Source organism: Strix uralensis, chromosome 12, assembly GCF_047716275.1.
Source record: "Strix uralensis isolate ZFMK-TIS-50842 chromosome 12, bStrUra1, whole genome shotgun sequence".
Classification (NCBI taxonomy): Eukaryota; Metazoa; Chordata; class Aves; order Strigiformes; family Strigidae; genus Strix; species Strix uralensis.
In genome coordinates, this window is record NC_133983.1 from 3,718,212 (window position 1) to 3,738,765 (window position 20,554).

The 20,554-nt window shown below is 58.9% G+C and overlaps 1 protein-coding gene across 1 annotated transcript; it reads left to right on the forward strand.

The window, feature by feature from the left end:
• Positions 1 to 243: 243 nt before the first annotated feature.
• On the forward strand, positions 244 to 20,424 carry ZNRF1 (zinc and ring finger 1). Its single transcript, XM_074881537.1, has 5 exons — positions 244 to 1,092; positions 18,010 to 18,105; positions 18,693 to 18,798; positions 18,904 to 18,994; positions 19,143 to 20,424. Exons 1-4 carry the CDS (start codon positions 645 to 647, stop codon positions 18,959 to 18,961), a joined length of 708 nt encoding a protein of 235 aa, XP_074737638.1. The 5' UTR covers positions 244 to 644; the 3' UTR covers positions 18,962 to 18,994; positions 19,143 to 20,424.
• Positions 20,425 to 20,554: the final 130 nt, after the last annotated feature.

Sequence of the window (20,554 nt, forward strand, 5' to 3'; positions counted from 1 at the left end):
CCCGCAGGCCGCGGCGGCGAGCGCAGGCCCGGGCCGCGGCGGCCGGCAGCAGCGCAGGGGTTAAGGGCGGCGGGCCGGGGGGGCCGGGGGCGGGAGCATGCGTGCTGCCGGCCTCTATTGTCTCCGGCGCGGCGCCGAGCACCCAGGCGGCTGGCGGCGGCCGGCAGCGAGGCCGTGCCCGGCGCAGCACAGCGGAGCGGGGCGCGCCGCCCCCGCCGCCCCCCGCCGCCCCATGGGCCGCAGCTGATCGTCGCCCGGCTGCCGGCCGCGCCCCGGGCAGGAGCGAGGCGGGCGGAGCGACCCGGCCGGCGTCCACCCCCCTTCCCCTCCCCTCCCCCGCCGTCCCGTTCCCTCCCTCCCTCCCTCCCCCACCCCCCCCCCCCCCCCGCCCCGCTCCGCGGCCCCGGAGCCCTCGGCGGCCCCCGCCGGGGGTGACGGCGGCGGCGGCGGACTCGGGGCGCCCTCGCCCCTGCGGGCCCGGCGGGGGGAGGATGCCTGGGGCGGGGATGGGTTTTCGCCCGTAGCTCCCCGCGCCCCCCCGCTTCCTTCCGCCCCCTCTCGCCTCCCAGCGGCGGCGGGGGCGGCGCGGCCCCGTTCCCCGCGGGGGGCTGTCGCTCGGCTCCCTCCGGCCCGGCGGCGCCCATATGGGGGGCAAGCAGAGCACGGCGGCCCGTTCGCGGGGCCCCTTCCCGGGGGTGTCGACGGATGACAGCGCCGTGCCGCCGCCGGGAGGAGGGGGGGGGCCGCCCCCCTTCGGCCATTACCGGGCGGGCGGCGGCGGCGGCGCCATGGGGCTGCGCAGCCGCTCCGTCAGCTCGGTGGCCGGTATGGGCATGGACCCCGCGGCGGCCGGCGCCGTCCCCTTCGGGCTGTACGCGGCGGCGGCGCGGGCGGCGGGGGAGGCCGAGCGGGCCCCGGGCGGCGGCGGCGGCGGCGGCCCGGGCTCCGACTCCACGTACGCCCATGGCAACGGTTACCAGGAGACGGGAGGCGGTCACCATAGAGACGGGATGCTGTACCTGGGCGCCAGGGCCTCGCTGGCCGACGCGCTGCCCCTCCACATCGCACCGCGGTGGTTCAGCTCGCACAGCGGTGAGTGCCGGCTCCCTGGAGCCTTCCCCCGGCTTCCCCTCCCTCGGTGGCTCATCGGGCCCGGGGACGGCGGTGGGCACGGTTCACCCGGCAAGGGGGGTGCTGGGAAGGGGGGACTGCCCCTTGCCTGGCCGGCTGGTTGGGCCCTATTGTGCCAAGCCTGAAAGAAGGACCCCCAACCCCTCCCCAGCGTGGAGGGGTGGGTGAGCGCTGGGGCTGGCATCTGTGTCAAGGTCAAGGGAGGAAGGGGCTGTGGAGGAAGGAGGCTTTCTAGAAGGGAGGTGTTTTGGTCTGGGATGTGAAGCAGTGGATGTGGCACCCCCTCCTTGACTTGGGGCCAAGTGGTCTGCAGTGTTGTAGTTGGAGCCCTTGGTTTTGAAGACCAGGCTGAGCTCCTTGTGGCTCTTCGGAAGGTTTTCGGGGGGCGCTGGTCAGGTATAGCGGTTCCCATGCGTTAGAAACTGGGAAAGGGGCAGAGGAAGCCTTTGAAAGCGAGGTGTGGGAATTTTTTTCCTTTGTTTCGTCTGATAAAGGGCCAGGGAGAGGCCAAAGTGGGTTTTCTCATTCAAGCCAGTTGGCACTGTTAAGGTGCCGGGGAGGAAGCAGAGGAGGAACTGTCTGCTTCTTTAACAGGACTGGGGAGCTGGCTGGGGTCTCTTGCAGGAAACGTGTCAGGCTAAGGGAGGGGGCAAGGTTGCCCCCATCCTCGCCCTCCTGGCTGGACCTTGCCGTGTGTCCTGGTGTCTGGAGAGGAGCTCTGGCTGCAAGCAGGGCTGTGTCACTGACCTAGTTTTGGCTGGGTACAGGGAACGTGGTGGGAGGTCCTCCCTTCCCCTCCTGGTTAGAGGGGAAGTCATTTCAGGGATGTCTCCTTGTGTTTCCTGGAATAGTCTGGGATTTCTCTCCCACCCGGCCCCCTTGCAAATGCTGTAAGTGTTCTTGCATGACGTGGTCTGGGAATTTCGTAATACGCCTTGGGACAATGCCTCATTTTCAGGAAGGCTTGAGACTGAACCAGTGGACAAGAACAAAGTGCAAAACGAGGCTCGCGGGACCCATTTTCCTACTTCCATCTTGGGATTTTTCCCCTTTACCCCATCTCCGGGGGCGGCTCTTCTCAGTTAGATGGAAACTGTATGTCTTGCATCACCTCCTCAGTGACAGAATGCCCCAGGCCCGGTTCCTATTGATCTGGGTAAGCCGAGCACTTGCAGCCCTCCCCTGGCAGATGGAGAGGGCTGGCTGGCGTGTGGCGCCAGAGTTGAGACTGAGTGCTTCTGCAAACTTTCTTGCTCCGTGACCTTGCTCAGACTGTGCCGCTGCTCTGGTTTTTAAACACAGAAAGAAACTAAGGTGTATCATCCTTCCAGGTGTTCCACAAGCCTATGTGCGAATGAGTGTCACAGGGCCTTCTGCTGTGCCTGGTGCTGGAACGAGGAGGGTTTCGTTACAGAAACACCCTGTAGCTAATCTGCACGTAGAGGTGGTCGATCAGAGAGTATCAGTTACATTAAGTGATAGTTCTCAAACTGCAACACCAAGAGGCAAAAACCTGTTCTTAAAAATAAACCAACTGCAAAATGGAGTAAGCTTTCTCCAGCCGCTTGAGCGAGTTAGTGTGATGCTGCTAAGTTAAACCCTGTGCCCTTGGAAGATTGCAGCATGAGCTATGGGAAGTGCTGCAAGAACTGGGTTTCTCTGGTGCCTCTTTTGGGGCCCTCCGAGAGCGTTTGAGCTGTGCCGAAGCGTGCGCAAGCCATTCAGTCTGTGCCGAAGCCTCTCCCGGTGGTGGTTCTTCCTCGTCGCTAATTAATAGCAAAAGGAGCAGAGGATGCCTAAAAACCGTTCTGAAAACTTGTCGGAGCCTATTAAACTTTTGCGTTCTTCCTCTTAGCGTAAGAAGTTAATGAAGGATTTGGAGACCGATGGGAAGGGGAACTAAGCCACCTCAGATTCCTAAATTCCTGCTCTCTCCTGTTGCAGCGGGTTAACCTACGGCAGGGCAGTCAGGAGCTGCTTGCTCCTTCCCCGCTGCCTCCCCATCGACCTGCTCCTCTCGCGGCGCTGAGCCACTCCATTAGCCACTGGAAAGTGCTGAAGCAGCAGCGCTCTGGTAAATGGAGAGGAGCTTTGACATTGCTGCGCGTGACCGTCCCTGCTCCTTTTGAAGGACGACTCAAGGTAGGGGATGAGGGGACCCGCCGACACACCGAGCCCACTCAGGAGGACGTGTGCCTGGGGGTCTCAGGGATCTGCCTGAGTTGCTGTACTGCCTCAAGGAGAGGAGCCCCCAAACTCTGTGGCTAACAGGTCTGGAGAGTGGATCCTTGCCCTGCCTGCCTTTCTCCTGCCTCTGCACAGGCTGGAGACCTGGACAGTGCCGATCTTGGCACGTGGGGAAGGTTGTGTTCATGGGCTTGCTCTTCCAGGAGTACTTGGGTTTGGGGGAAGAGCCAGGAGCCTCAAAGTGCAGCCTGGGCTCTGCGGGGACCTCAGTGGGACAGCGAGGAGCCCTGGCTTAGTGTGGGTGATAAGGTGCCGTCATTGTGGCAGCATGTCTGTGATAACGGGAGCTTGCAGATAGGCTCGGCCCCCTTGCCTCTCCCTTTATCTGCGATGCTGATTTTATGCGCCTCTCCGGCTCCTTGGTGGCTCATCTGGCCCGTCAGCAGGGACCCTGAGGAGTGAGCTGGGGCAGGCTGAGCTCTCTTCTCCCTGGCTGGTGTCACTCCTTCCCCTCTCTGCCATCAAAGGCTTGCAGAAGAGCCAGGCGTGCCCAGAGAGGGAGAAAGGAGAGCTGCGCTGGGAAGCCTGTGCAGAGGGAGTGGGTTGTGAAGTGGTCCCCAGGGCCAGCACGTGCTGCAGCATCAATGTAGGGTGCTGTGCGTCGTGACAGTCGGCGAGAAGAGCCCGCTGCTGAATTCTTCTGGGCTCTGCCACGGCTGCCGGGGTGCAGGGATGGCAGGAGCAGTTATGGACTGATGGAGTCTAGCCCTTCCAGGGCCAGGGGAGGAGAGTTGCTGCTCTTATGAATAGCAAAGCCTAAATGCATCTTTCAAAGAGGTGGCTGAGGGGGCTCTGACCTTTGTGGTGGAGCTTGACCCTCCCTGTGAGGGGACAGCACGTCCTTGGGTAAGTGGATCCCGTTTCCTGACGGGGATTTTCCTGGGCATGTCTGCCATCCACGCGAGCGACGTAACTGCTCCAGCACCACCTGAAACTGCTCTGGGATTTCCCTGTCTGCCCAGAGTTTCTGAGGTCCACTTCTTGGCCTATGCGGTTGGAAGATGACAAAACATCTTTTGCAACTTTGGAGTTTGCTTGTAGTGCTTGACCCTGTCTCTGTAGCTTCTTGACCATTAGGACTTCTCAGCAAAGCCAAGGCTAGCGGGAAGAAAGGAGAAAAAGGAGATGTGTGGTTTAATGCTGCGTGTCTCCAGCTTTGTGTGGTTCTCTTAGTATCACTTGCGTTATTCGTCTTCATCAGAGGATCTTGGGGAGTTTGCAGAGGCTGTAAGTAGCTTAAAGTTTATCTGGAAATCCCCCTCATCACCCAAAGTCCTTGAGTGTTTGAAGCTCCAGTAAATCTATATCTCCTTGTCTGCCGGCTAGCCCAAGGAAATGCCTAGCTCATCCTTCTGTGCGGTGCCATCAGGAATGTTGCAGGCTTTCTGTGTGCTGACAAAACAAGCTGTTTGTCCTGGATGCTGGCAGCAGCAAGGTCGGGAGGTCTCTTTTGCCAAGCGAGCTGCTGCATTCTCAGCAGCACCATGCCCGGGGCAGGCTGGCCCAGCCTAGGGGAGAAGGGTGTCTGGTGCAGAGACAGCAGCCAGGCTGCTGGGCTGCTGGGTTCTTCTCCATGCAGGGTTAGAGTGTGAAACAAGCTGGAAGCGCTCTTTGATCCAGCTCTGGAGTAAGGGATGTGGAATAGGGATTGCTTATTGGAGGGTGAGCTGAAGCAGCGTGTGTGAACACCTGGGCAGCCCCAGTCTGCCCAGCTGGGAAGAGGCACGTCTGTGGTGTGCCCTTGCTGTGCTCCAACAGCTTCAAGTCCCGAGCCTTTTCTCGCCGGTCCTTGGTGATCTTCACTCCTGAGCTTGTCCTGCCGTTGCAATCTCTACACCAAAACCAGAAGGCTTAATTCTAGTTGGCCAGTCAGCGAGCTGCTGGAGGGAGTCCACTTTCAGCCCTGACTTTCCTGTCACCAACTTTTCAACATGCAGACATCATACCCTAACCATTCTGTGGTTCTACGATACATGCTTCCCTCCCACTTCTACAGGGGCTAGGCTAAGGGAAGGGCACCCCAAGGTCTTCAGGAACTTGCTATTGTGAATCTATTTTTGCCAGTGGAAATTTCCAGAGGAGACTGTCCTCAAACCATCTTTTTGTAGGTTTGGTGCTGGTGACTGCCTGGCAGTCAGGTTGGGCAGCCGCGGCATTGTCAGGCCTGCGGATTGTTTGGGAAGTGGTGCAGGAACGGTCCTAATGATGCCCCAGGCAGGACATATTCAGCCGTTGGACTCTGCAGGTCTGGAGGGGTTGCTCTTCCGCTTCTGCCATCTCTGAGCTGGCTGCAGGGCAGCGTATGCCTGGGGCCGGGGGAAGAGGCAGCAGCTACCTTGAAAGAACGAAGCACCAAATACCAGAAGATGGGAGACTCGAAGGCAGCTTTAATGCATACCAGACCCGCAGCCTGGAGATGAAGTTTAAGTGTGTCAACGTTGGCGTTGTGCATGAGAAACCGGCGGCGGCAGCGGTTATCTTCAGTCTCCGCAGCAAGAGCTAGCGCAGGCTGTCGCTGCGCTGCCTTGCCACTCCGGTGCCCTCCGAAATCTCTCGGCTGCCTTGCCCAGGAGCGAGGCACTAATTACTGTGCATGCAAACTGGCTCGGCTGGGCTCACTCCTCTCTAAAGCTGTGCATAAATCAGCGCAGGGGAGCTGGGTGCCCTCTCCCCTCTCCGCACATGTACGCTCCGGAGATGCTGAGAATGATGCTCTCGTGCTCCCTGGGCTGACCCACTTCCCAGACAGGATTGTCTTCCCGGCCCGTGACGTAAGTTTATTCCATGCTGGTTTGTTTTGCTGAGATGTTTGTTCCAGTGACTGGAATAACCGTAAAGGCTTCTCTTATTTATTAATGTGCTATTAGGGCTCCTCTCCCCTCTCTCTCCCGTTCGCTGGCCGGAGGATCAATCAGATGCAGACATCTTTGGTGGAGGAGCAGTACCAGGGCTGGCGCCCGGCCAAGGGAGCCGCGGAGAGCCATGGGAAAATGCTGCTAAATGCCGAAAATTAATTTCAAGAGAAACACAGGGAGGGAGAAAAACCCACTTGGGGGGGTGGGGGGGAGAGGGGGAAGAAAAGCTTTTTTTCTCCCATGTAATCTCCCGTGTGACAAATCAGACAGGCAGCAAAGAGCTCTCTAAATAAATTCCCTCTGCGGGATCCGGTCCCGTGGCACCCTGACTGGCCAGTGGGCAACCACGAGGCATGTCTCGTTGCCTCTGCTGCTGGTAGGCTGAAACCCCAGATGTGTCAGATATTTGGGTTTGAGTGAATGTGACCTGGTATTCTCCTGGTTCCCTTGAAAACTGAAATCATATGGGCTCATGAGTGATTTAGACGAGCGGCCGAGTGATGCTGTAAAGCAGTGGGCCCTGATGCAGAGTGTTTTACCTGCCTGCTCTGGTGTGGCTGTGTGTCGGGGTACAACAAGCTCTGTAGAGGCAGGCCCATTTTTTATTTCAGATAGAGCAGGAGTGGTTAAAGCTGGGCCTTAAGATGTCTCGCCTGCACTGGTCCCACCAGGTAGGTTTCAAATGTGGGTGAACCCACTGGGGGCTTGGGTCTCCCCCAAGGGTGCTCCCGCTGTTCCTTGCAGGTGCTGCTTGGTCAAATGCTTTTTGCTTTCTGGTGAGAGGCCGTTGGGAGGTGAAGAAGCTGCAGGAAGCTCTTCTGGGCTGGGGCCTCTTCTCGTGCTGCTGCACAGCGTTTCCCGTGGGCAGAGCCCAGCTGCCAGCGGGTTTCCTGCCCTGCCGGCTGTGGGCAGGGGAGGGGAGTGCCTGCCACGGGGGACAGGGGCTGCTTTTCTCTTGGTGTGGTTTAGCTTTCCAGCCTGCTGCGGGTCCCCCACAGCCCGGGGTTTGCAGAGGGCAGCAGGGAGAGCTGGGGAGCCAGCTGGCAGGTCCTCGTGACTGGTTTCTGTGCTGCTGGCACAGGGCTGCTGTGGTCCCTGTGCCTGCATGCTGCTGGGTTTGTGCCACATGTGGCCAACTGAGCTTGAGCAGATGCTCAGTGCTGGCCTTGTCCTTCCCCAGGCCCCAGTGGCGGGTCTATGGGCAGCTGGAGGTGTTTGGTGCAAGGTGTATTTTGCCAGCGGGGATGGTGCCTCGCTGTTGGAGAGGCCGCAGTGCACCCCCGAGGTGGAGCTGACTCTCCTCTCCCCTCCTTCCCCGCAGAGCTGAGCTGCACTGGCCGGTGTCAGCGGCAGGTCAGCCCCAGGACAGCTGCGGTGTCGCGCTGCTGCGGGCTGAATTAGCTTGGGAAATTCCTGGCTCTCTGTGCTCATGCACACTCTTGCAGCTGTGGGCCTCCCATCAGCGGCACAGAAAGGAGACCGTGTGCCTTGTGCAACAGTCTTGTGGCACTTTGTAGAGGAGCAGAGAAATGTGGTGGAAATATTTACCCTTTTGCTAGTTTTAGCAACGTTAGCAGAAATTTCCCAGGGCTGTATATTCCCAGCGAGCACCCTCGGCTCATTGAGGCTGTCTCGGGTTATGGCCACAGTTCCTGAAAGACTGTCACCTACCAGGCACAGAAATGGGGCTGGGGTGGGTCCTGGTGAGGGAAGCACAATGGCACAGATGAAGAATTGAACTGAAAACTGCTCAGAGCTGTTTCCTGGCCCTAGCAGGCAGGACGGTGTGACAACAGCGGGTATTTTTAGAGGCCAGCTGCCTGCAACGCAAGAGAAGAAAAGCAGCAGTCAGGCTGGAGAAACGAGTGATGCTTCCCCTGCCCTGCATCTCTGCCCAGCATTTTATTTCCTTCCAGGCTGGGGCTGCTGGCGTTAAGGACTTTTCCACACCCTCTGTGCCTCTTTGCCTGTTGCTGCCTTGAAAGGCGGCTGGCAACGTTCTCCCCTCAGCTTTCGCCATGGTTGTGTGTTCCTCTGATCGTGGCTCAGCAGCTCGAGGGTGGTGTTGGGGGCTCCGCTCTTCGCATCCCAGACGATTGCATTACAGCTTGGTGTGGTGGGCGTTTTGGGGATTGTTTTTTGGAGAAGTCTTTGTCGCCAGTGAGGGAAAACCCGCAGTTTCTCCTGCAGCTGGGGTAATTGCAGTAATTCATTTGGGAGCTCTCCCTACAAGGCGATGGAGCTGCGTTTCATCAGAAATGCTGCAGGGGAATTAGATCCACCTTTCGATCCATCCATCCAAGGCCTGTACATCTGTAGCCAGGGAAAATGAGGGGGGATTTGGCTCTAGCCAGATGGCTTGAATTACCGTCAGCAGGGAGGTTGAGTCAGTATGGCTTGAGGTTGGTTTTGGGGCCAGCTGTCTGTTAAGCTGGTGCTGAGCGGGACGGGGTGAGACTGAGCACCCTGTCTGAGCTGCCTCGTCATTTTGGGTTATCCCCACCTGGATCTTGCTGCTCTGAAGCTTTTGTCCATCCACTTATTTATTGCAACGTTGATTTCATAGCCCTCGAAGTCTGCTATTTGCCTGAATCTTACCCTTCCAAGGGTGGCTGTAGATGCCTTTGATTTCTTTTTGCTCCCTGTAGACAGGTATAAGGCAGACGTGTTTCACAGGGGAACTCTGCTTCCCAAGGCCCTTCCCAGCTCTGGAAGTGGGGGTACACTGTGCTCTTCTTGGTGTTGTCTTGGTGTTTTTCCTTTCTCCTGGGGAAGAGAGCGCTTGAAATCCCACAGCTGAGATTTTTGTCATCTGCAACCTCACTATCTCCCTCCTGCCCCCAGCAGCCTCTGGCTGCGAGAGAGCTCGGCTCTTCGTGTTTGTGGGTGACACGTGTTGAAGCGAAGGGAAGGCAGGAGCAGAGAAGGTGGGACAGCTGGGCAGGGGTGTTCCTGCCTGTGGCATGGTGTGAAGCCCTTCCTGCCCCCGGTAGCAGGATCTGTCATGGGCAGACCCTGCCCCTTGCTGAGGGGTTCATTCCTCAGTGATGTCGTGCTTTGTGTTTCAGAGGTTCGGTTCCCGGAGCTGCAGAAAGCTGACTCTGTCTGCCAGCCACCTCCATGCCACAAAGGCAGCAGGAAGCGCACGGGGCAGGGCTGCTCCAGAGTGAAAGCGAGTCGTGTGGTGTGGCCCCATCCCCGGCATGGGGGCTCTCTCCCAAACTCCCAGCCTCTGGCCGGAGAAGCAGAGTTCATGCAGCCTGGCTGGGCAGTGTGATGCTGTCAAGCATCCCTCCCCTCCTGCATCACGCACAGCAGAGGTGTGATCATCCTGCAGGTCTGCACCCCACTTTTTCCCTTCCTGCTGGCCTGGTAGCCTGGGGCATTCACTGGGCATCCCTCAGCACTTGCAGACCCTCCTGGGGAGCAGGGAGATGCTCTCTGCCCTGCGTCTCTTCCTACCATGCAAGGGGCAGGTGAGGTTAGAGCTTGCTCTGCAGTGTGCTCCTCCCCAGGATTTTTTTCCAGTGGTCTCTTTCCTTCTGCAGAAACAACCAGTGTTAACTGGCCATAAGCGTTTCCCAGCCATGCGCTGCCTGTGGGTGTAGCTCTGTGTGCCTTTCATGCTCTTTGCTGCCCGCTACGTAAAAACTGCCCTTCCTCTACCCTGAAAAGCAGCTCTTCATCTTTCCCACGCACGCTGGAGGCCAGAGTCTTGCACTGATGAAAACCAGTTGCCCCAGTAACTCCTGCCACTGTGGCCCAGGCATGAATTGCCATGGGAGACTCTCCACCATGCTGTTCGTGCAGTGCTGCCGTGGGATGCCCGGGGAGATGTCCCAGGAGCTGGATGGGATCATTTCCCGGCAGGAGGGGGTGCGTGGGCGAGATCAGTGCTGGGCTCTGCTCCCTCTGCCAGCATTGCGAAGCCGGGGCACGTCATCGTGTGTCTCTGGAGTGTCCCTTCATCCTCCCAGTGAGATCAGCTGAAGCTGAGGCATGACGGAGCCTCGGCAGCATGAAGGCACAAGTTTTCTGCTTTGGAAAAACCCAGAGGTCAGGAGGGAGGTAGCCAGGGAGCTACCGCTTCACCCCACGCCATTGGATCCGCTTGTGTTTGGGAGTGGCTCAGGTCAGGCTTTTGTGCTTAAGCCTTTGCGAAAGCGGGAGTTCCTCTGGCAGCTCGGCAGCGGCGGGAGCCTGGCGGTGGGGACTCCGTGGGTGCCTCCCCAGCGGATGGCTTAGTCAGAAGTGACTCACCCCGCCGGTCCCCGCGTGACGTTGTCTCACTGCTCCCTCCCAGCCTCTGCCAAGCCAAAACGTCCAACTCTCCCATTCTGCTCTGATTTCCGAGTTGCTGTGTCCCCTGTGCTCCTTCATTTCAGCACTGGGACCTGCCAGTTGCCCTGTTGGCTCTGTGCATCTTGTGGATGATTGCTGCTCGCAGTTGGGCTTCCTCTTTTGCACAAGAAATATTCAGGAGGAAAAAAGCAGCCATGTAGGCAAACCCTTTGGAAATTCCCAGGTATGCCTGCAGGATCCCTCTCCTCCCTGGTCAGTGAATTTGAAACCTTGAGCATCCCTTGAGAGGTGGGGAGGCAGCGCTGGGCATCCCTGTAGCTCTTCCGCTCAAAGAGATGGCCATAGTCTGGTTTTGTGACTAGCAGGAGCCCTGAATGAGCTTGTAACTTGGTAAATTCAAGCCCTGCAGCCCAATGGCAGGAGTCTAAGGTGTTAATGCCTTGCTGGGCTGTTGCCCAGGACCCCTCTGCTTAACTTTGCTATTCTCTGGGATGCTAAAATTAGCCTTGGGCTACACACTCTTCCTTATGAAGCCTGTTCCCAGCAGCTGGGGGAATGTTTCTGCAGTAAACTAGGACTCACTAGAAGGCAGGGTGACTCTGGGAGGTTGCCTTTTTCATCCAGGTCTGGGGGAACTGATCCTGCAGCATAGCCTGGGCTGGAGGAGGGAGATGCTCTCTACCTGTAGCGTAGGTATTTTCATTCAAAATTTGCAATTGCAGCCACGGAAGGGGCAGTATTCAAACAGCGACAGGCAGGGGGGATACTTGCAGCGCAGAGACTCTTTGCGCATCTTCCCAGAGGATCTGTGTGCAAGGAGGGTAGCTCTGGACATCTTGTGGCTGTATAGCCAGGCCTCTTTGCCCTCCCGCTTCTCGGTGTCCATGGGCTGTGGTGGAGGTGTCTTGTAGGGCTTTGGTGTGTCCATCTGCTGAGGCTCAATGGCTTTGGGTACTCTGGAGCAAATATCCTTGTGGGGCTCCCTCTCTCATATCTCCTGCCCCTTCCCAATTCTCTGGCTTCCCTCAGACCCGGTATTGCAATCTGTTCTGCTTCTTCCCATCCTCCCCTGCCACCCCCATAAGAAACCAGCTAGCTAAAAAAAAATATCTCTGCCTCCCAGATTGCAGCAAGCCAGCCCTGGGCTGCTGTGACGTGATGCCACCCAGCCCCTCCTGCATCCCTCTGCCCTTAGTGGCTTCCCCACGTCACATCCAGAGCACCAATGCCTTTTTCTTGCAGCTGCATGTCTTTGTGGCTTGAGTTGGGTGGGAGTGGGCAGAGGCATCTCCAAAACCCGCTGCCTTGAGCATTACAGCAGTGCTGGCCTTGGCCAGCTTCATGGTCCACGGCACATCCCTGCCACCCTTGGCTGGTGTGTGGCCAACCTGACAGCAAACACCTGCAGCGTGGGGGCTTTGCTGGGAGTCACTGTGAACCAGGGACAGCTTTTCTTTGACGCTGCGCAGGAGTGACTTCCTTTTGGGGTATTGTTTCATGTTACACACACTTATTTTCTCCTGTCTGAGCCAGCTGAACTGGCTCAATCAACAAGGAAATGGTGGGATAAGATGGGAATGGAGCAGGACTGTCCTTTTGCTGAGGCAGCAGCCTGCACTGTTGGGTTTCTCTCCAAGTGTTGCCATCCAGGGACGTCCTGGCCCAGCCACATCCCTGCTTCCTGGCTCCTCATCTGGGGCTGGCCTGTTGGCATCCCCCAGCTCTGCCTTCTTCCCACCCCCAGAAAGGAGGGGGTGTCTTGTTTCCACCCTGAACCCCTCCTTTATGCTTTCCCCACCTCCCTGCAGCCTTGAATCAGGAGGAAGGACCCTCATACAGCTCTTTTTCGGAGCTGGTAAATGAGTCCCCTTAAGTGCTTTACTCCTTCCTGCCTACGTGTCCCTGCTCGGGTCAACCCTGTGCCGCACAATAGCCGAGCACCGTCGTGGCGCCTTGTGTCCTGCCAGGGCAGCAGGCAGTGGGGCTGTGTCATGCTCCAGCTCCTGCATCTGCACGTCCAGCTGATGCTGTTTCCTTCTGCAAGGGGAAGTGGGTTCGGGCCGGATCCTGCTGGGTGCCCCAGCCTCCAGGCGCTCAATGCAAGCGCTTTGCTGGCAGAGGGAGCGTGGTCCTTGGTGGGACAGGGCCTGAGTGCAGCTGCGAGCTGCCTCCTGGCCCCAGTGCGAGGCGGCGTCGCCGGCTGCATCATGCAGAGGCCAGTAGAGCATCCCTTTCCTGGTGGGTGATGCTCTCAGAAGAGGAGGCCCACGGAGGTCCTCAGTGCTGGAGACATGCTCTGTGCACCCCATGTGCCATCTCCAATGTGCTGTCCTGCGACCATCGCTTTCGAACAACGAGCTGCTTTAAGCCAGTAGGGAATTTATCTTCCAGATGTGAGGTCTGAATATCTTGGCGCTGCAGGTTTCTTCGCTCAGCTGACAAGGAAGACAAGTCCTCCGTGATCCTGTCCCTCCTGGGGCTGCACTGGAGCCCACGAGGGCTAAAGGAACTGGAGGACGTGGTATCTTTTCTCCTTACTCAATCCTACATGTTTCTGCTTCAGACTGACTGATGGGGCCCGTATATGTGGTCTTTCAGTCTTGCCCTCCACTTCAAGCCCTAGTGTTGTGGTTTTTTTAAAGATGATCCATTTCTTCCAGCTTCCCCGTGGTGCTGGTTCAGGGGGCGATGCCAGGGAAGCTGTGGGAGGAAGTGGGATGCTCGGGGTTTGCTCAGCAAGGAGGTGGCACCTGCTTCAGCTACATGCTCAGACCAGATATTCCCTGCATTTATCTTGTGCTTGGCTGCACCCTCACCTGGTGTAAGCCAGCTCCCTTGGCCGGAGGCCCGGGATGCTCTCTGGAGACGCGGACGTGGGCTGTGCAGCTGAGCTTTCCAGATCTCCCGTGGATGTGAGGCAGCCTGGGGCTCACCGCTGAGCTTCCTGGTGCCTGGGGTGTCCCATGGGGTAGCTGGGCATGGGGGAGGGACCCCTCCTGGGGCAGGTGTGTTTTGGGGAGTTTTTATAGCTGCTTCTGAAGGGCTCCTGGTTTATCCCACTGCAGTAGCAGGGTCCTGGGCAGCTGGGGATCCCTGTGGTGAATGTTACTCTGGTGGGGTGGGTTGCTGGGGTTGCACCCGCTTGCTTGTGCCTGGTCTGCTGCTTCTGCTGCCTCCAGGGCATGTCAGCCCCCACCAGCATCTTCCTCCTGTCGCTGGAGGTGCTGCACAGAGGTGAAGCTGCTGCTTCCCACGTTTCCACCATCTACTAATGATAGAGCCAGGGTCTCCTACCACTGGGGCGATGCCGTGTCTCCTGGTGGCACCATAGCCTGTAAGTGGTCCATCTGCAGGCACACCAAGCTAGCAGAGGGTTTAGCGAGTGAATGCAGACGTGGCACAGGCCTTTCCCTGTGGTCTTGCCCGACCCTGAGGGGAGCAGCAACTTCCACTCACAGGACGTGGTGTGGCCCCGCTGTAGTGCTCAGTGCCTTCCCCAAGCCTCACAGGTTGCTGCGGGCATCAGTTGTACACAAATGATGGGGATTTTCTATCCCAGCTTCAGAAGCAGCTGTGTTTGAGATGTTTACAGATGGGTTGGAAACGTGTCTTGACCCTCCCACCACCACCAAAACCCTGGCAGCCTGTGTTGTGGTGCTTTTGGCACTGTGAGGGTTAACTGTGGGGCTTTTTCAGCTTGCATAGGACCTGGTGGAGGTTTTCAGAGGTTCCCAGCTCTGCTTTGCCCAGATCTCTAAAATTAACCATGTAACCTTCCTAAAAATACTCAGAGGGCAGTAGCCCCCAGAGAGCACCAGCGCTGCCTGCTCCCAGTTTCTAGACCAAGCCATTGGAGAGATGAGACCACCTGGCAACGTGTGTCTCGCAGCCCTGGAAAGCCCTTGGCTTTCTCAAAGTCTCCTGCAGGATACAAGAGTCCAGGTCTGGATCCGAACCTGCCTTTCCCGGCCAGCCCGCTTCCCGCAGCACCTTCCTCTTCCTCGCTTGCTCCTGGCAAGAGATGGTGCCTGCCTGCATGTCTCTGCTTGCGGAGATGGTGCCGGCTTCCGATCTAACAAGCCGCAGGCAGGAGCATCGCCAGCTGCCTTGGGAGGGAGGAGGGGTCCATGGCCTTTTCCCGGAGCGTCCCCCCAGCCTCCCTGTGGGCGTGGGAGGCCCAGGCAAGGAGAAATAGCTGGGCCCTTCCTCTCTCATTTTTTTTTTTTTTAGGCATGTGGGAGGAGGGCGGAAAGGGCTCAAGGAGGAGGGAGGGAGCTGAATTTTCCATGAGCAGCTGTCAAAATGTAATCTCCTGCATCGCTCGGGCTGGCAGCTTAGGCAGGATAAATTAACGGGGATTTCGGGGAACGTGGAAAATACCAAGGCCTGGAAGGGGCCGGCCGTGTGGGGAGCGGCCCTTTTGTCTGCGGGACCAGCCCCGGGCCCCAGCGCCTGCCTGAACTGCGGAGGGATGCTCCGAGGCGCTGGGCTCGGTGCCTGCCGCTGGCGGGTGCCAGCCGCCTCCTGGCCTCAGTGGTTTTCCATCCACCACCAGCCCCCAAAGGTCACCCAGAGAAGGGGTGAGGGAGACCGACCCCCCTCTGCCTCCCCTTTCCCGCTGGCGGTGGGCTCCCGGTGCCTGCCGTGGAGGGGGAGGCCAGCAGTTGCTCTTGCAATGCCAAGTATTTGTGCCGACAGCTGGGGTGCAGGGCAGCCCCCCGCCCCGGGGGCTTTTCCACACTGGCTCCTCGCTCCTGCTCAGACCCAGGAATTTATGCAATTGCGCTTTCATCATTTTATTTATTTATTCCCCCTTCCATTTTGTGAAATGCAGAGCCAGGGAGGTAAGTGTGTGTGCTTCTGCACTTGGCTCAGCCCCCGGGCCTGTGTGGCAGCCAGTGTCTGTGGCTGGAGCACAACGTGCACGTGCTGGGGTTTGAGCTCGGGCCCCTCTGTCTGCCCGATGTCCCTGCCATCCCCCCACGGGGCCGCGGCAGCACTGGGGGGTCCCTGTCCCCCCCACCCAGCTGCCCAGGGAGCACTGAGGAGCGCAATGGGTGTTCGTGCCAGCTATTTATAACCGTGCTAAAGCTACCCCAGCTAGTGAAGAGGCTAGAGATACGGCAACAGCCGCTCACCGGAGCCTGCACAGGGCCCTGCTCTTCCCCCAGCTCCTGTTGTTTTGCCAACAGTCGTGCCCTGGCAGCCACAGGCTGGGCGGTCACATCCAGGGCCTTCTCCCTTTGCCCCGGTTGCACATTTCATAGGATCCCTTTGGGTGCTGCCAGAGCCAGCAGATCTAGGGCGGCTGTTTAAAATAACACATTGGCACAGAAAAACAGGGGAAACGGAGAAAACAAGGTCTTCCTGTGCGGTGCACGGGGGACGGTACCTAACCTCTGCAAATGCCTTGCCCTGACACCGAGTTTGCAGCCAAAACACCTTTTCCAAAGGGAGCCCCTTCCCAGCTGCCCTGTGCCAGGGGCTTACTGCTGGAAACCAGTCCCCGGAGCTTTCCCAGTAGGGACTGGCGCCCGCGGTGCTGGCAGACCATCCGCGTTCAAGCAGGATCGGTTCAGCCGGGGACAGGGGCAGGCAGGCTGCCAGGGGAGCCGGGGGATGGGGAAGGTGTCTCGCAAGGGAAGGCTAGTTGGGTCTTGCAGAAGGCAGGCTGGGAGGCTATCTGAGCCCGCTCTATAAATACACCGGGTGGGTAAACACTTGGGAGGAGAAAAAAAACCAACTATGTCAGCTAATGGGCACTGCTGCCACAAGGTATAAATCGGTCAGGAGTAAAATTAGGCTGGAGAGGAGAAGGCAGATCGGTGCTGCTGCCTGCGAGGCTCTGGCTGCCAGTGCTGCCCTTTCAACTGGGGCTTGGTGCAAATGGGGCTGGACTTGCAGCGGAGGCCCTGCGGCTCGGCCCGGCTGGGGCAGGGATGTGTCCCTGCGGTGGCACGCTGCAGGCCAGCCTGGCACCCTGCTGGAGGGGCCCCTGGGCTCCAGGGCTCCTTGTTGTAGCAGGTCCCTTTAGAGCCAGTCGGCCACCATCCATGATGCTCGTCCTTGCTGTGCCCTTCTGGGAAATAACCACCCTCCAGAGGGGCAGAAGACGGCATCCCTGTCCCAGGCTTTCATCCGGGAAGCTGGGAAGTAATCTGTATTTATCACCGCTGCTAATGAGAGGGTGCTCGGGTGTGGTGCAGTTATCCTGGCCATTTCCACAGCACAGGTCTGAGCTTCCTCCCATTAAAGCCACCCGCACTTTCCCCCTTCCAAGAAGCAAAAAAATACCCTCACCACATCCACGTGGTGGCAAACAAGAACCTGATTCATCCTTAGATAATTTGTGTACGTTCCTTTTCTTTCCTGAGCAGCCTTTGCATATATATGAAGAAAGCTCTTAAGCGGCACTGCAGTCAAACCTGATCTGCTTTTAGAAGACAGGTCCTTAAATTACCCTCTCCCTCTCTGCAGGCAGGGAATTGCTAGATATTCTGGTGCAAACCCATGGTGGCGGCGGTGGCACGCACATGTTTGGCTGCATCTGCTTGAGCCCCGCTGCGCTGGGCAGTGACAAGCCGCAGGGCCTCGAGCCGGCTGCGGTGGGAGGGCAGGGAGTGGCGGGCGGGTGAGCGGCAGGGCTGCTGGGGGATTTGATCCCTGGGAGTTTGGGGCTTGGAAATCTGGCTTTGGGGCAACCTGGGGATGATGCCATGGCAGTCTGCATGGCTTGAGCAGACGGTGGCCCTGGTGTGATACCCTCATGCCCGAGCAAGGACGCAGAGCAGGTCTGGACATCACAGCCAGCTGCACCCGAGAGTCCAGGTCACCAGGCAGGTCCGGGTGACAAGGCAAGGTCAAGCTGGGACATCAGCCTGCAGGGTCCCCCTGCTCCTGGGGCTGCTGGCTGGTGTTGGAGGAGCGAGCACCCACTCGCTCCTGCAAAAAGCTGGAGAAAGCAGCAATTTGGGGCTGCCAGGCCTCTGCTGCAGCCCCTACAGAAAAACCTCCTTCCTTGCAGCTTTTCTGGCTCAGCCAGGCGGGGCTGAGCTACGGCAGCAGGGACGGCACTGGCCTGGCACGGGGACGTGCCCCTGCACTTGCCAGCCGCGGGGTGCTGCGTGCCCCGGGCTGCTCCTCGCCCTTTAAGGGCCGTCAGCAGCTGATGGCCACGTGTGCGCTGCCTTGGCACGCTGTCTGTGCCCTCTGCGCGGCGGGCTCGGGGACGACCGGCGCGCCGGCTCGGGTGGCTGTGCCCTGTTGGGCGGCTGTGCCCCGCGCTGCTGGCGGCCGGCACAGGATGAGCGAGTGCCCGGCGGGCGCTGCGTGGGGTGCGTGCCACCATGCAGGCAGCAGGTGAGGGGCTGCCCGCTGCCGTGCCCCGCCGTGGCCTCGGGGACTCCCCGGGATGCGGGATGGACTCTTCTCCTCCTCCCCCCAGTAAGAGCTCATCTCTCTGCTTTCCCTCCAGGTTTCAAGTGCCCCATTTGCTCCAAATCCGTGGCTTCTGACGAGATGGAAATGCACTTTATCATGTGTCTGAGCAAACCTCGCCTCTCCTACAACGGTAAGGGCTGGCGGCCAGGCTGTGCGGGGGGACACGGCGTCCTGCCGGCTTGGGGCGGCTCCGGGCAGGCTGGGGAGACGCTTGCCGCAGGCTGCGCGGGCAGGCGGCTCAGCTGGGCTTGCCAAGAGGGCTGTGCTCCAGCGGTGCAGCTCACGGTCCCTGCTCCGCTCCCCCAGCATGGCTCAACCCCACTGCTCTTGCCTTCGGGACCCTTTATACCACAGCCCCCTCCCCGTGTTGCTCACCGCGGTGCGCCATGCCGGAGGGAGCTGGATGTCCTGCCTGCCTAGGACGGGGGACGTGTCCTCTGAAGCGTCCCTGCCCTCCTCCTCCTCCTGCGAGGCTTGCAGGGCTGAGCACTGGGCCGCAAGCTCCTGCATCTCCCATCCTCCCTCCTGACCACTCCCGGGGGAGCGATGCTCACCCCCTACTCAGTGGTGCTGCTTTGGGAGCCAGGAGTAGTGGGGGGAAGGGGGGGGGGGGTGTTCGCTGCTGCCGCTCAGCTGCCCCATCTCGGCCCACCTCCGTGGAGGAGGCCCTGGGCTCCCGCCGCCCGCGCCTCACGCTGCCCTCTGCTCCCCTCCCAGATGACGTGCTGACCAAGGACGCCGGCGAGTGCGTGATCTGCCTGGAGGAGCTGCTGCAGGGGGACACGATAGCCAGGCTGCCCTGCCTCTGCATTTATCACAAAAGGTACCTCGCCAGGAGCGAGGGGACGCAGCCGGGCGGGTGTGGGGGGACAGGCGGGGACACCCCGCGGCTCAGCAGCACGATGGTGACGCACTCTCCTCTCCGCAGCTGTATAGACTCATGGTTTGAAGTGAACAGATCTTGCCCGGAGCATCCTTCTGATTGACCCGCCGGGCGTGCTTGCTGACTTCTCTCTAAGGTGAGCCTGCGGCCGGTGGTTCAAACCTCGTTTTCCCATGCTGGGATTAAATCTTGGGCCAGGAGGGGAGGATGGGGTGGGATGGGGCGAGATGGGGTGACCGTGGCTCCTGCTCCTCACCTGGGATCGCCTCTCTCTGCCTTTGCAGGGCACCTTGCTATACCTGCTGTACCTCCTCTCCCCGTCCCCCCCGCCCCACCTGGAGTTTTGGACTGACTTTAAATTCCTTGAGAAGACAAAAATAAAACCCAGAAACTTGAATCCACTTGGGACAACGGCGAATTTTTTTTATTTTTATTTTATTGTTTTTATTTGTTTTGTTGTTTTTTGGATTTTTTTGGTTTTTTTAATTTAAAAGATTTTAAAGAAAAGAAACATCCAGGAGAAGACAGTGTGAGAAAAGCGGAGCGACCCGCTCTCCCCTCCACAGCCGCTGGTCACCAGGAGAGCTCTGCCTGCCAGGGAGGCCCCAGGGACACCCTCGGCCGAAACCCTGCCATGATGTTTGGCTTTTCTCCCCAAAACGAAGGGGAAAGCTGCCGGGGGACAGCCGGCCAAACGGAGCACGCGGCATTTCTCACCGGCAACCCCCCCACCTCCCACCCGGACTCGCCCGGGGGCTCTGCTCGGTTTTTTTGCACTGACTAAACGGGAATTTTCTCCTCTCTCCCATCTCCCTTTTGGAGATCTCCACCCCGGCCCCGGCAGCGAGAGACGGGGACTCTGACCCACGCCGGGAGCGGGGCCACTGCTCCCCCCTGCCGAGCTGCGGGGGTCCGTCTTTCAAGTGTTTACAACGAGAAAAAAAAAAGAAAAAAAAAAAAAAGAAGAAAAAAAAGAGAAAACCGACAAAAAAAAAAAAAAAAACAAACCACAACTGAAGCTTCGTGTTGACTGGCGTGTTCTTCGATTTGAGCTTCCCTGCCCCGGTGATGTTTACAGACTGGTCACTCTTTAACTCAGCTATAACCACTCAGAGACTGGAGAGCCGCAGCATCCCCGCCGCCCCCTCCCGTCGCCCCCTTGCCAAACCCCCCCCCCCCCCCCCTTTTTCTTTCCATCGCCTTCGAGGCAAACCCTTTTGCGGAGGGTACGGGGAAAGGCCCCCGATGGCCCCCGGACGCCCCTGGCCGCGGGGGTGGCTTTGCCGGAGGTGCCAAGACGGAGTCATTTCACGGCAGTGACCCCCCCACCCGCCCCCCCCCAGCCCATCCCGTCCCCTCCCGGCGCGGCGGGCGCGTTTTCGTTGGTGAGACCTCCCCTGCCGGTGGCCGTGCCCCTGCGGGAAACCTTTCTGTATTTATATATTAAAAAAAAACGGGGGAAAAAAAACTTAAGAGTTCAGAGCTTGGGGGGAGCTTCCTTCATTAGTCAAGGTGTTTTGATATGGTATTAAAACAATGTTCAATAAAATATTCACTGTTATTTTATTTCACTGGCTTTCTTGATGAAGCAGATGATGGCTGGGGGGGGGGGGCTGGACCCCCCCACCTGTGCCGATGCCCCTTCCCCACGTCCACCTTGGCATGGGGATGGCCACGGCAGTGCTCGGCACGTCCC

Bases quoted from the DNA above. Each gene is read 5' to 3' on its own strand.
- ZNRF1 (XM_074881537.1), top strand. From the start codon at position 645: ATGGGGGGCAAGCAGAGCACGGCGGCCCGTTCGCGGGGCCCCTTCCCG. The intron at 18,106-18,692 runs GTAAGGGCTGGC...CTCCCCTCCCAG, and splicing joins ACCTCGCCTCTCCTACAACG to ATGACGTGCTGACCAAGGAC. The intron at 18,799-18,903 runs GTACCTCGCCAG...TCCTCTCCGCAG, and splicing joins CTCTGCATTTATCACAAAAG to CTGTATAGACTCATGGTTTG.